Genomic DNA, 15,282 nt, shown 5'->3' with positions numbered 1-15,282 from the left:
TGGTTAAACAAAAGTTACAAGGAATTTCTAAACCTAAGTGTGATAGTGATCTGGACCCCTGGGCTTTGAATCTGTATTAGATTGAGGTAATCAAAAGAATAGACTTCTTCTTAGCCTGAGCGAGGCACTCTGTCTGGCCTTTATTGGCTGTCCCATGTTGGTTTAGTTAGGGGCATCTAGGTGGCAGGCCCAGTGGATAGAGCCTAGGGCCTGGAGTTAGGAAGACTGGAGTTCAAATCTGGCCTCAGACACTTACTAGCTGTGTGACCCTGGGCAAGTCACTTAACCTCTGGTTGTCCCAGTTTTATCAGCTGTAAAATAGGGATAATAGCACCTACCCCCCAAGATCGTTGTGAAGATCAAATGATATATTTAGCAACATGCCTGGCTCATACTCAGCTGGTTTTTGTCCTTCATTCTCAAAGAGGGCCAAAATGACATCACTATGTTAGAGTCGAGCTGCAGTGTGTCTGACTGTGGCTGATCAGACCAGCACAAGCTTGGAATGGTCTGCCAGAGGTCAGGCACAAATAGTCCGTGTGAACATCGGGATGGATTCTCTAAATCTGCACATCCCTCGTTTCCTTTGAACTACTTCAGTTCTGCTTTGCTCACAGAGCACAGCACCTTCTCTGATGAGGGCACGCCATGCTGGGCAGTCCTGTGCCAGGGTCTCCCATGTCGCCAATCAATTCCAGAGTTCTGAAGAGAGACTTTGAGAGTGACCACCATGTGGGACTTGTTCTGAGTTCTCCATAGAATACGTGGCCAGCCATAGTTGTTGCACTCCCTGTAGTAGAGTCTGAATGCTTGGCAGTTTAGTTTGAGTAAGGACCTCAGTGTCTGGTGCCTCATCCTGCCAGGGGATCTTCAGAATCTGCTAAGACAATTCAAATGGAAGCTATTCCGCTTCCTGGCATGATGCTGGTAGGCTGTCCAGGTTTCACAGGCATACCACAAAAAGGTCAGCACAAGGCCTCTGTGTAGACCTTTAGTTTGGTAGGCACCCTAATACCTCTTCTCTCTCACACTTTCCTTCAGAGCCTCCCAAACACTGAGCTAGCTCTGGCAATGTGTGTCAACCTCATTTTCAGTGTGTACATCCCTGGAAAGTACACTGCCAAGGACAGTGAATTTATCTGTAACATTCAGAACTTCTCCATTTGCTGGTAACCGATGGTCACATACAGATGGTGTGGTGCTGGCTTATGGAGCACCTGTGTTTTCTTAGTGTTAATGTTAGGCTAAAATTAGCACAAGCAGCTGAGAATCAATCCAGACTTTGTTGCTACTCAGCTTCAGAGGCTGAACTGGGTTCACAATCATCTGAGCACAAAAAAATCATGCACCAACTCTCCCTCCACTTTAGTCTTGGTGTGTAGCCTTTCCAAGTTGAAGAATCAGTGCAACAGTTGACCTTGATGCTAGGTTTGTCCTCATTGAAGGCATCTGACAATATGGCTGAAAACACCATGCTAAAAAGCATGGGAGCAAGGACACAGTTTTGTTTTACTCCCCAAAGCATTTAGGCCAGTAAACTGGAAACATGTTCCATTCAGGGTTCCATATTTTAGGTGGGACACTGACAAATTGTAGGAAGCATGTTCAGCAGAAGGGGACCTGAACAGTGAGGAATCTGGAAACCTTGCCATATGAAGTTTAAAGAAATTTGGAATCTTGTCCTACAAAAGCCTTACAGAGGGAAGAGAGGATGTGATACTGTCTTCAGTAATTTGGAAGATTTTCATGTGAGAGAGGGGCTAGAACTTGTCCCACTTGGCCCCAGGGGGCAAGACCAGGCAAAGGGCAGAAATGAAAGGGTAGCATTCAGAATCGTTTGTTTTAAACCCATCAGTGAAATGTCCAAGCAGAGGTTGTATGACCCAATGTCGGTGACACTGTAGGTAAGAGGGAGGCTGCCCAAGGTGATCTCTAGGGTACCTTGGAACTCTTCATTTCCTTTTCTCTTTTTCCTTTCCATCTGCTCCCGATCCCAGACTGGACGCACAGTTAGTATGGGAAAGCCATATGGGACACAAATAAATCTGATGAGTCAAGTTTCCCCTGCTAATCCAGGGTGCCAGTCTCTGCTGGCCTTTGGCTTCCTTTCCCCTAAACAGTCCTTTACAGCTCTTTATCCCTGTGGTTTAACTTGCCCAAAGGCTCAGCAGAGAATTCAGCAGTATCTTCCATCTCTGTTGCTGGCCCTGGGGTCCAAGATCCAACCAATTCGGAGGGGGGACAGAAAGCTTGTCAACCTACTGAAGCACAGCACTGATACGGCTTCTTAGACAACCTTGAGTATTTGTGGTCAGGGTGCTCTGAATCATCATCATCATCATCTAGCATTTACGTAGTGCTTTAAGGTTTACAAAACACTTTACATACATTATTTGATTAAATAATGTACCAACCAACCACTCCTTGGGCCACTTAAACTTAACTCTGAAACTTGAATCTTTCCTCCCCGCCCCAACATCTATCATGTCTGTTCCCTCAGGAATGCCAACTTCCCAAGGGCCCAGAAAAAGTCACACACAGAGGTATCCACAGGCAGTCCAGGGAAGAGTGCTGATGACCATATTGCCAAACAATTTCTGCAAGTTGAAGAAGCAGGCACAGAAAATTGAGAGGGAAAAGAAAATGGCCTTCTTTGCTGACATCAGAGATTGGGGAGAGGTTGGAACCACATGGCAGTCTGGCTGATGAAGTCCTATCCTGAGGGATCAATAACACTGACTCTGAGTCTAGTTTACTGCATGACCCTGGCCAAGATATTCGTACTGATAACTTCCTATTTCTTACTTCAAAAAGGTCTTGGGGGACATGCTACTACGGAATCTGTTTAAACACAAATCTCTGGGGACCAATGTAGTCCCCAAGAGGCATTTTCTTAGCATTGGCACCAAATACGTGAATGCTCACTGAGTTCTACAGAGAGAAGGCTCCTCTAACATTCTGGTCACTGACTCACCCTTCCCCCAAACCACCACAGCCCACCCAACCTTGGAACCTCTATAGTGGGGAGGGAGTCTGGCATCCAACCTTTCAGAAGTGGGTAAGAGATAGTCATCTTTGTTCTGGTACACATGAACGGGGTGGGGTGTGGGGGGCTCAGAAAAGGCAAATGACATTTTTACAATGTCTCACCCTATAAAGTCCAGTACTCAGTATGGCACTTTGACTGAGAGCTTCAGAGTGCAGATTTTGTGGTATGGGTATTGCAGGAGATGGTAAGACTGAGTTTCTAGTTTTGGATCTCTGAGAGTGTAGAAAAAAGAAGAGAAGGACGAAGCAGTGGGAGAAGAGAGCAGAAAGGGGCAGCTAGGTAGAATAGTATACAGAGTGTCAGCCCCAGAGTCAGGAAGATACGAGTTCAAATCTGGCCTCAGACTTAACTGTGTGACCCTGGGCAAATCACTTAACCCTTTTGTCTCAGTTTCCTCATCTGTAAAATGAGCTGGAGAAGGAAATGGCAGACCACTCCAGTAGTTCTACCAAGAAAACCCCAAATGGGGTGATGAAGACAACATAGTAGAAACGGAGAGGAGAGGGAGTCTATTAGAGATAAATCTTGGCTGATTTGCAACTTCTCAGAGGGAATGCCCTAGTGATAGTGACTCCCTCCATGAAAGTGACTGCTATGCTACCCCTCAGCTGTAAAATGAGGGGCCTCTCCAGTTCTACATCTAGGAGCCCACTGTGTATTCAGGAACTCTACAAGAAAGCTTCCCTCCAACCCTCAGGATTAAGTTCTTCAGGATCCCACCTTCCAAGAAGACCTTTGGTGTATACGAGGTGTGTCACTCCCCTGAATCTAGCAAGGTAGGTCATTTCTCCCAAGGTAACATGCTGCCATTTAAAAGTCAGAAACCCCACTGAGGAAATGTTACAGAGAGATTCTTCTTACCTCCTTCCATCATCTCCAGGTCCTTCCCCATGAAAAAGCATGGCACCTAATATCCTCGTCAGACCAGAGAAAATGGAGACTGGTGTATTCTTGGGCACTGATTCATTCCCTTCACAGAGGCTGAAATTCCCGGAGGTTGGGGGTGGCCCGTAGAGCCAGGAAGGGGAGTACTGAGGTCAAAGGTTGATGACCAGCCCCAAAGGGTTAAGCAAAGAATGAAGCTGAGCAGTTGTTTAATCAGTAGAGAAGTTTTAAAGTTCATTTGGGCCAGGAGAAAGTTTGATCCATCTCTGCCCAAAATACAATTTCTTTGTCATCTTTTACAAATAATAAAAAGAAAGACAGTTTAGGATTTTTTTTTTGAAACTCCATCAAAAACCACTTTTTTTTTGAGTAGATATTATTAGATATCTGAGTAGATACTGTTTTTCCCTGATTAAATAACCCATAAGTTGAAAAAAACAAAAGGCTATAAATAACTGGCCAGATTGCATCATTAGAGATGTCCCTCCCTCTCGTCCATCACTTTTCAGTCATTTTGACTTCTTTCATTGCTTTGTGGGAGTGGAGGATGGGAGGTAGAAAGTCCACAAAGACTAATTAATAGGCATGAGGGGTAGGGTGATGTTTCTGAGGTGGGAGCTTCAATCTAGGCTGAAGTGAACAGATCTGTCTGAGAGCCAAGAGGGATGTAAAAACACAGGTGGGCAAGGTAGGAGTGTAGAGATACAAGCTATACTCAGACCCTTGGGACTTAGTGGCTCAAGATTTAAAGGAACTCCTTCCTACCCCACAGATTATATGGTAAGTATGTTTCTGGGAGGAGGGATAGAGGGGAGACTTTGCAAAATTCTGCTGTAAAGCAGAGAATGGAAGCTTAGGTTTCCTTTTTTTTTTTCCTTTAAAAAATAAAACAAAACAAAAATTTACTTGTCTTTTTTTTATCATTGTTATAATATTAAGCAGAGTAAAAATGGAAGAAAGGTATTGTTCTCTGCACCTGAACATCCTTTCAAAAGTCTACTTACTTCTAAAATATATTTATATTTACTAATACTTTTTGTCTTAACATTACACTCATTCCTGAGAATGAACCCTCCTTCTTGAGATAATGGAAAAACACCCACTGCAGAAACTGTCCGACAAGGCAGACAGTGTTTTTTTCTAGTATCACCTCACCTCCCTGCTGTGGTGAGGTGGTAAATTTCATCATCTCTCCTAAAGGATCTTCACTGGTTTTTCCGGTATTCAGACTTTAGTTTCTTTTCAGTGATCTCTGCAGTTACTGAGTAACTAACAGATAAACTCTTTGATACCAATTTGGCAAAACACCTAGGACTTGAAAGAACAGTCCTGGAAAGAAGTTTGCTATTTCCCACCTAAATTCTATTCGAATTTAACTCCTGTGGCAGGACACCTTGAGGCAGCAAGAGTGCTTTTGGAGGGATAGAACTTCTTACTGCCCCTATCCAGAATCCTGGGGAATCGCCAGGAAGACTACAAATAATTCCAAGTTGTTTCTGACCACCTGCTCCCCCAACCCACCCTCCCTATCAGTTCTCCCCCCACACACACCCTGTATCCCCCTTCCCTCCTATTCCCTGTAGGGTAAGGTAGATTTCTATACTCAGAAGAATGTGTTATTCCCTCTGAGTAAATTCTGATGAGAATAAGGTTCAAGCATTACCTGACTGCCTGCTACCCTCTCCCGCCCCCCCTCGCCCCCCCTCCCCACCAATATTCCCCTCCACAGTAATAGGTCTTTCCAGCCTTTTATGTAAGACAATTCACCTCATTCTACCCCCCTTCCCCCTGCTTCCAGGACATCCCTCTTTCTTACCCCTCATTTTGTTGGGTTTTTTTTTATTTTTGGATATCCATCACAGTCAACTTGCACTTGCACCTTCTAGCTGCCCCAACAGTGATAAAGTTCTTAAGAGTTACAAGTATCATCTTCCCATGTAGAACAGCTCTGGTATTTTTATCAGGAATGCTTGAAAGTTCTATATCTCATTAAATATCCATTTTTTCCCTTGAAGGATTATGATCAGTTTTGCTGAGCAGGTGAGTCTTGGTTGTGATCTTGGCTCCTTTGCCTTCTAGAATATTCAAGCTCTCCAGTCCTTTAGTGTGGAAGCTCCTGTGTAATCCTGACTGTGTCCTGGGTCTGTGAACCACATCCCCTATTTCGGCAGTGCAGAAGAGTCCTGCACCCAGAACCAGCCAAGTGTCCCCTGTAATTTCCTTCTGACCAGTCGCCCAGCACCCTTACTGTCTGTGAGCTGAGAGCTCTAGGAATCACGGCTACTGATTCAGTTGCCCCCAGGGCCTGCACTAGCTTTCTGGTATATGAGGCCTTGCTGCTAGCTTGTGCAAGTACTTAGGTCCTCCCTGCTGCTAGCTTGTGCAGGTCACCTGCACTGGAGTGTGCTTCACTCTCACCTCAGTGAGACAACTTTCCTGTCAACCCTGTACGTCGTCTCGGGCTGGAAAACTGTTTCTCTGCTCCAGATTTCATCTTGAGGCATTATTTTAAAGTTGATTGGAGGGGAATTTGGAAGCACTCGGTCAAGTTCCTGCCTTACTCCACCACACTGGCTCTGGGAGTCTGCCCAATTCCAGTTGCAAGAAGAATCACAGAATCTGAATTGAAGGTCACGTAATCTAACCCCATATGACTGTTCATGCCTCCTCTGTAACATGCCCCACAGATGACGATCCAACCAATGCTTGAAGACCTCCAAAGAAAGGGAACTCATGACCTGTGAAGACAGCCCATTGACTTTAGGAGCTTTATTAGAATGGGTTTTCTTCATGCAGAGCCTGTACTTGCCTCTCTGCCATTTCTACCCTGTTTGCTTCCAGTTCTGCCTTCTGAGGCCAAGCAGAACAAACCCATTCCCTCTTCCACGGGACATCCCTTCATCACAGCCACCTTCCTAGATACTCTCTAGTCAGCATCTCTTAAACAGCAGTGCCCAGCAGTGAGCACAATACTCAAGATGTGGGATGTGAGTCACGAAGCTGCATTTGGGAAGTCCTGGGTTTGAATCTTGCCTCACACACCTGAGCAAATCACTTAACCTGTCTGAGACCTGGCATTCTAAACTGTAAAATAGTGATGAAAATAGAACCCCTGCTGGTGGTTTTGGCAAGGGTTGAATGACATGATCTTTGTAAAGCACTTTGCAAACCTTAAAGCCCCATGTAAATATTAGCTGTTATTATTAGTTATCAATGTCATCTATTATCATTAGATATTGGTGTTAGCCCTTATTAGCAACTAATGCCAGCAATTATTAGTGATCAGTGTTAACTATTATTTTTAGCTATGGTCTGACCAGGGCAAAGTACAGGGATACTTCCCATGCCCAGTCAGTTGCCAGACCTTATCGTTTCTATCTCCCCAATATCTCAGGTGCTCCCTTCTCTTTGTTCACTCAGATACCTAACTACGTATTTCAGGCCATCATCAATCCTCACCTGGCCACCTATTAATTAATCTCTGTCTCAAGTCCCTTCCCCACACCAATCCATCCTCCACACAGCTACCAAAGTGGTTCCCTTACAGCAAAGATCTGTCACCCCAATCCTTCAATGAATTCCAGTGACCCTTACTGGGCCCTTTTAGTGTATCAAAAGTTAACAAATAAGGGGCAACCAGGTGGCACCGGCCCTGGCGTCGGGAGACCCGGGATTGGTTCCAGGCTCAGATACTTGGTACCTACACAAAATAACTGGCTGTGTAATCTTAGGCAAGTTACTTAACTCCTATTGCTTTAAAAAAAAAGTTAACAAATAGATTTATCAGAGTACCTACTATCTATTTGGATAGAATATATATGTGTATGCAAATGTATATATGTGTATATGCATATATGTGTATTTATGTATAAAATAGTTCCTGTTGAGAGCTTATACTCTAAGTAACACACATGAAAAGATAACTAATAAAAATAATTACCAAACAACACATGCTCTACATCATCAAACTCCCTTTTAACTTTGTCCTCCCCTTTACTTTAGCCTCTGAAAAAAAACCCGTAGTGCCGAGGCTAAGCCTCTCTCCTTTATCACATCTTGGCCTGTCTCTTCTGGGAACTTGTCCCCCTCCATCATCTTCTTTCCCTCAAGGTCCCTTTCTCATTACCAATAAATAATATGTTCACCCATAAAAACTCTTTAAATCTTACCATCCTCTCAAACTATCATCTGCAACCCCTTTTTTTTTCTTAGTACCAAACTCTTGAAAAAACTACCTATACACAACTGTTCCTATATCCTCATCACTCCCTCCTCAAACTCTTCCAATCTGGCTTCTGATTCCAACCTTTCACTGAATCTGATCTCTTTAAAAATGGGTTGAAGTTTAAATTTGGCTACAAGAAATTTGGAGAAATGTAGGAAAATTTGAAGAACAATCTCTAGGCCCTGAGAGATCCAGATTCTAGTTCCAGGTTGAAAGAGAAGCAGAACCATGGACAATTAAGAAGGAAGTTGTTTGACCCTTATTCTCCAAGAGGGCTAATGATAAGGAATAAGAAATAAGAAGGACTAATGTGAATTAGGAAGAAAAGTTTGAAGAGAGCTCAGAAATAAGAAGGTTGACGAATTAAGAAAAGATAAATAAAAGGTTAAGTGGAAAAAGGGTAAAAGCAAATTGATAGGATGGGTCACTGGGTGGTACATATTTGTGAAACAAGATTAGAAAAAGCTAAAAGGAAGGTAGGTGAAGATGAGATCAAGAAAATTATAAAAGTTATAAACAGTGCTTAGGCAGAGGTATAAACACCCCCAAATAGTTTAAATGACAAAATCAAAACACAATCTACATGGAAACAGGGGAAATTGTGAGGGACTAACATGTACTTCTACCAGTCTACTGACTTTTGGGTGCTCTGGCGGCAGACTGTAACAAGTGAGCAGTCAAGCAAAATGAACCCATAGCAGCTATGTCCAAAAAGAGGCCATCACTTACCATGACTCTGCAGACACAGTTAACCATTGCATTGATATGACAAGTCATTGCCTTCTTCTAATTCTGTTTCTTTCACTCTACATCAGATCTTACTACCCAGAAAGCTCTTAAAATGTTCCCATTACTTCTCAGGAACAATATTCTCTTACGTTCATGTACTGCATTTTGTCCACACAGCCTCCAACTGGAGGGCACCCTTATAGATTAAAGTTCTTTGGCCTTTCCTCCTCACCTTCCCCCCTCTCAGGATCAGGTTTGTTTTGCTTGTGGCTTGGGTTTTCCCTCCCTGCTATGATTCTTTCTTCTTAACCCAGCCCCTACCCAGCCCCCACCCCTGCTTGTCAGTTTGGTGTAAAAAGTGTGTGTATGTAACTTTCCTTTTGTCTATTTTGAACAAAAATTAATTTTTCCTATTCCTTCCATTTTTGGATCCTTTTTTCTACACCACTGTATTCCTTTTACTTTCCTTCCCTTCTTTAGGCCCTGGGAGCAGAACCACGGCCTTTTCCTTATTTAACTCCTTCAATCCCAATTCTCTTGGAATTCATCAAGGTTCTGAAGAGGCACTTGCTTCTCCACCTCCACCCACACTAGAATATTAGCATTGCGTTACATAGAGCACCTCCATGTGCTGAAATCTACCTTTCTCTAGACTTTGAAGCAGTTCAATTAACAGTCTATCGCATCCCCCCGCCCCGGACTCAAACATTGCAGTGTACCTTAGTCTTTTTTTTTTGGCTATTGTACTTCACTAATACGATCTTCTTTAGTGCTTACTACAATCCTGGGAGATAGGTGCTATTATCACCCCAACATTACAACCAAGGCAGACAAAGGTTAAATGACTTGTCCAGGATCACACAACTAGTAAGAATCTGAGGCTGGATTCAGTGATCCAACTCCAGGCCTAGCATTCCTTCTACTGTAGCACTACCAAGCTGCTAAATCTTACATGATCTGGATTATGGCTCCTCTACAGAAGCTCAACAATGTTTTTCCTTTGGCTTTGGAGCTCTGTATTTTGGCTATGATACCCCTGGAACCCCTCTTCCCCTCACCTCTAGTAACAATAGTGAACTTTTCAGAATGGTTGGATCAGTTCACAACTCCACCAGCAATGCATTAGTGTTCCAATTTGTCCACATCTTCTTCAGCATTTGTCATTTTCCTGTTTTGTCATCTGAGACAATCTGACTGGTGAGATGTGGTACCTCAGAGTTGTTTTGATTTGCATTTCTCTAATCAATAGTGATTTAGAACATTTCTTCATGTGCTTATAGATATCTTTAATTTCTTTCTCTGAAAATTGCATGTTCATATCCTTTGACCATTTATCAATTGGGGAATGACTTGTATTCTTATAGATTTGGCTCAGTTCTCTGTATATTTTAGAAATGAGTCCTTTATCAGACATAGGTTGTAAAAATTATTTTTTTTGTCTTTAGATTTTTATTAATTTGTTTGTTTACTTTTAGTTTACAGGATTCAATTCCACAATTCCCTGAGTTTCACATTTTGTCGCTCCCTCCCCTCCCTCCCCCCATGGCAGCATACAGTCAAGTATAGGATCTGTAAATGCTTGCATATTAGACATTAGTCAGGTTATAAAAACAGATTGTATCAGATGGAACGAAAAATGGTAAAGAGGACATAAAACCAAACAAGAAATGGAAAAAGATCAGGTAGTTTGCTTCAATCTGGATATAAACTCAGTTCTTTCTAGTTCTTTCTCTGGATGTAGACATTTCTCTCCATTATGAGTCTTTTGGGATTGACTTATATCACTGCATTGCTGAGAAGAGTCCAGTCTATCCAAATTGGTCGTCACACATACGTTGTGTCTGTAATTGTGTACAAATTTCTCCTGGTTCTACTCTTCTCACTCAGCATCAGTTCGTATAAACCTCTCCAGGTAAATATGAAGTCCATCTGCTCCTCATTTCTTATAGCACAATAGTATTCCATAACATGCGTATACCACAACTTGTTCAGCCATTCCCCAATGGATGGGCACCCCCTTAATTTCCAGTTCTTTGCTACCACAAAAAGAACTGCTATAAATATTTTTGTACATATGGGTCTTTTTCCCACTTCTATGATTTCTTTGGGATATAACCCTAGAAGTGGTATTGCTGGGTCAAAGGGTATGAAATTGTTTATAGACCTTTGGGCACAATTCCAAATTGCCCTCCAGAAAGGTTGGATCAGTTCACAACCCCACCAGCAATGCATTAGTGTTCTAATTTGCCCACATCCTCTCCAGCATTTGTCAATTTCCTGTTTTGTCATCTTGGCCAATCTGACTGATGAGATATGGTACCTCAGAGTTGTTCTGATTTGCATTTCTCTAATCAATAGTGATTTAGAGCATTTCTTCATGTCTTTATAGATATCTTTAATTTCTTTCTCTGAAAACTGCCTGTTCATATCCTTTACCATTTATCAATTGGGGAATGACTTGTATTCTTATAGATTTGGCTCAGTTCTCTGTATATTTTAGAAATGAGTCCTTTATCAGAGACATAGGTTGTAAAGATTCTTTCCCAATTTCCCACCTCCCTCTTAACCTTGGTTCCATTGGCTTTGTTTGTACAGCTTTTCAATTTCATGTAATCAAAATTATTCATTTTTTTTTAAGCAATCGGGGTTAAGTAACTTGCTCAAGGTTACACGGCTAGTTATTTCTGGGTGTAGTGCTAGGTATCTGAGACCGGATTTGATCCCCAGGTCATCCCGACACCGGAGCCGGTGCTCTTACTTGCTGTGCTACCTGGCCGCCCCAAAATTATTCATTTTGCATTTTATAATGCTAATTATTGTTTAGTCATAAAGTCTTTCCCTCTCCACAAATCTGACAGGTAAACTATTCCTTGTTTTCCAAGACTGCTTACAGTATCAACCTTTAACCTAGATCATGCACCCAGTTAGACTTGATTTTGGTATATGCTGTTAGGTAATGGTCTATGCCCAGTTTCTGCCATACTATATTCCAGTTTTCCCAGCAATTTTTGTCAAATAGTGAGTTCTTATCCCAAAAATTGGGGTCTTTGGGTTTATCAAACAATAGATTACTATAGTCATTGACTGCTGAATCTCATGTGCCTAATCTATTCCATTAATCCACTCCTCTATTCCTCAGCCAGTACCAAGTAGTTTTGATGACTGCTGCTTTATAATACAGATTGAAATCTGGTATAGCTAGTCCACCTTCCCTAGCATTTCTTCTCATTAATTCCCTTGATATTCTGGACCGTTTATTCTTCCAAATGAATTTTGTTACTATTCTTTCTAGATCTATAAAGTAGTTTTTTGGTAAATTGATTGGTATGGCAACTAAATATATAATTTAGGTAAAATTGTCATTTTTATTATATTAGCTCGACCCAGCCACGAGTAATTGATATTTTCCCAATTAGTTAGATCTGACTTAATTTGTGTGGAGTGTTTTGTAGTTGTGATCATATAGCAATCTGGAATTATGCCCAAAGGGCTATAAATAATTTTGTACCCTTTGACCCGGCAATACCACTTCTAGGGTTGTATCCCAAAGAGATCATATAAGTGGGAAAAAGACCCCTATGTACAAAAATATTTATAGCAGCTCTTTTTGTGGTAGCAAAGAATTGGAAATTAAGGGGGTACCCATCAATTGGGGAATGGCTGAACAAGTTGTGGTATACGCATGTTATGGAATACTATTGTGCTATAAGAAATGAGGAGCAGATGGACTTCATATTTACCTGGAGAGGCTTATATGAACTGATGCTGAGTGAGAAGAATAGAGCCAGGAGTAATTTGTACACAATTACAGACACAACGTATATGTGATGACCAACTTTGATAGACTGGACTCTTCTCAGCAATCCAGAGACATAAGTCAAACCCAAAAGTCTCATGATGGAGAGAGATATATACATTCAGAGAAAGAACTGAGTTTGAACCCAGACTGAAGCAAACTACCTGCCCTTTTTCTTTTTCTTGTTTGGTTTTGTTTCCTCTTTCCCATTCTTCATTCCATCTGTTACAATCCTTTTTTATAACCTAATGTGAAAGTATTTGCAGATACTATACTTGATTGTATGCCGCCATGGGAGGCAGGGAGGGAGAGAAAATTTGAAACTCAAGGAATTGTGGTAATGAATCTTGTAAACTAAAAGTAAACAAATAAAGATAAAAATAGTGAACTTTTTCTAGTCACATTGCAACAATTCTAATGTGTGAAATTTTCCTTTATTTCTTGAAATATGTTGTTCAGCTTTTTATCATGGTTCTCAGGGAGTTCAATGATTCCTAAATTCTTTCTCCTTGACCCATTACCCAATGTCTTGTTGTCTGATGGGATCACTAATTTTAGTTTTATTATAGTCTTCAGGAGTTTGTCACTTAAAGTTTACCACATCCTCATTTAAGTGATATATTTTCCTTATAATGCTTTCCTTTTTCTTCTTTAAAGTCATCTTTGTAGAGAATCTTGTAGTTACAAGTATGGATATGTAGTTACAAGTATGTAGTCCAAGTATGGATTCTATACCTAAAGAATTTTTGATGCTAGTGTTTCTTCAGATTTATTCATCTTTCCATTTTTATTTCCTGAATTAAGGCGTTATGACCAGTTTCACCAGCAACAGGTGCTTTTGGATGGGGTGGATGATTGGCCTTGCTTGCTATCACTGTGAGTCACCTGGGTACAATGGCTGACTTCCACCATGCATGGACAGGTCAAGGATCTTAAGACCTTCAGGATTCTCTACACTATATCGAATACAGGTTTTTAGATACTCTGGATCCCGTGGGACCAAAATTTCTTGGTCTTCAGGACTATTGTACTACACTGACCTACACTGACACTTACATTCTACACGTTACTTGTCTCTGGCTACTTTTGATGGGGGTACTTGACACTTGCCTGCAACTTCAAAGGCCTTCCTGGAACTCCTTTTTGTATTATCCATGAGCTTCTGGATGACTGTGCAGTTCTGGGGTGGAAGTCATATACTGTAATTTCTCATGGAATTATCATTCAGGTTGGTGAAAATTTGGGGGTTTTGCTGGAAGATATATGGGAGCTGGGTGGTTGACCTCAGGCAGCCATCTTCATTGAAACTCCCACCACCCCTCTTTCTAGGGTTTGTGAAAATCAAGAACAGTTTGACGAGCGCCCCAAATTTTGGGAAATACTTCAAAGGGGTAAGAAAAAAAGTGGCTTCCCATGGAACATGCTACAAGAAAAGTCAGCATCGGTACTTTGAGGTCTGTATCCCAAAGAGATCATAAAAATGGGAAAATGATCCACATGCATAAAAATATTTATAGCAGTTCTTTCTGTGTTGGTCAAGAATTGGATATCGAGGGGATGCACATCAACTGGGGAATGGTTAAACAAACTGTGGTATGTAAATGTAATGTAATACTATTGTTCCATAAGAAATCATGCAGGCGGACTTTGGAAAAACCTGAAAAGATTTTCATGAACTGATGCCAAGTGAAGTGAGCAGAACCAGGAAAATATTGCATATGGTAACAGCAACACTGTGCAACAACCAACTGTGACAGACTTAGCTCTTCTCTGCAATGCAACAATTTAAGACAATTCCAAAAGACTCGCGATAGAAAAGGTTATCCACATCCAGAGCAATAACTATGGAGTCTGAATGCAGATTGAAGCATACTATTTCTCTTCTTTTTCTTTCTCGTGGTTTTTTCTCTGGTTCTTCTTTACAACATGACTATTGTGGACATGTTTAATAACATTGTACATGTATGGTCTATATCAAATTGCATGCTGTCTTAAGAAAGGGGGAGGGGAATAAAATTTTGAACTCAAAACCTTATAAAAGTGAATGCTGAAAATGAAATTGGCGGGGAGGGGAAGGCAAGGCAAGGTAATTGGGGTTAAGTGACTTGCCCAAGGTCACACAGCTAAAAAGTGTGTCAAGTGTCTGAGGCCATGTTTGAACTCAGGTCCTCCTGACTCCAGGGTCAGTGCTCTATTCACTGTACCACCTAATTGCCCCAAACTATATATATTTTTTAAGTCAGCATCTTGTAATGCTCAAGAAAGAAAATTAAAAAGGGAAACCATTCCAAAAAAAGAGAAACATGGGATTTATCTGAAGACTGATGTAGATGTGGTGAATTTACAAGTCAATTTAGATTTTAAAAAGAATGTACAAAGAACATGTCACCTTGTAAAAAAAATATTGTTGGAATGTCACAGCTCATAAAAAATTGATGCTGACAAGGTTCTTAGGCTACACTGGGAAAGAAAAGTGGATCAAGGCAGGCATTTGTCTGGATGTATTTAGTCTGGGGAGAAGTCCAAGAGGGGGGTGAGGTGGGACATGATAGAATAGTATTTAAAGGGCTGTTACAAAGAGAACTTGTTCTATTTAAA

The 15,282-nt window shown here is 41.4% G+C and overlaps 1 protein-coding gene across 1 annotated transcript in view; it reads right to left on the bottom strand.

The window, feature by feature from the left end:
• The window catches only part of SERPINC1 (serpin family C member 1), a 28,583-nt gene extending 23,132 nt beyond the window's left edge, over nucleotides 1-5,451 (bottom strand). The window contains exon 1 of the mRNA XM_069065549.1: nucleotides 3,911-5,451. Coding sequence (XP_068921650.1) covers nucleotides 3,911-3,951 — 41 coding nt within the window. The 5' untranslated portion in view covers nucleotides 3,952-5,451. The remainder of the gene's footprint in view (nucleotides 1-3,910) is intronic.
• Nucleotides 5,452-15,282: the final 9,831 nt, after the last annotated feature.

The sequence above is a fragment of the Petaurus breviceps genome, unplaced genomic scaffold, assembly GCF_028583685.1.
Source record: "Petaurus breviceps papuanus isolate PSGF00001 unplaced genomic scaffold, PetGlider_PUasm1.0 90692, whole genome shotgun sequence".
Taxonomy (NCBI): domain Eukaryota; kingdom Metazoa; phylum Chordata; class Mammalia; order Diprotodontia; family Petauridae; genus Petaurus; species Petaurus breviceps.
Note: the sequence above shows the minus strand (reverse complement) of the source record. Positions and strands in the feature narration are given on the sequence as shown.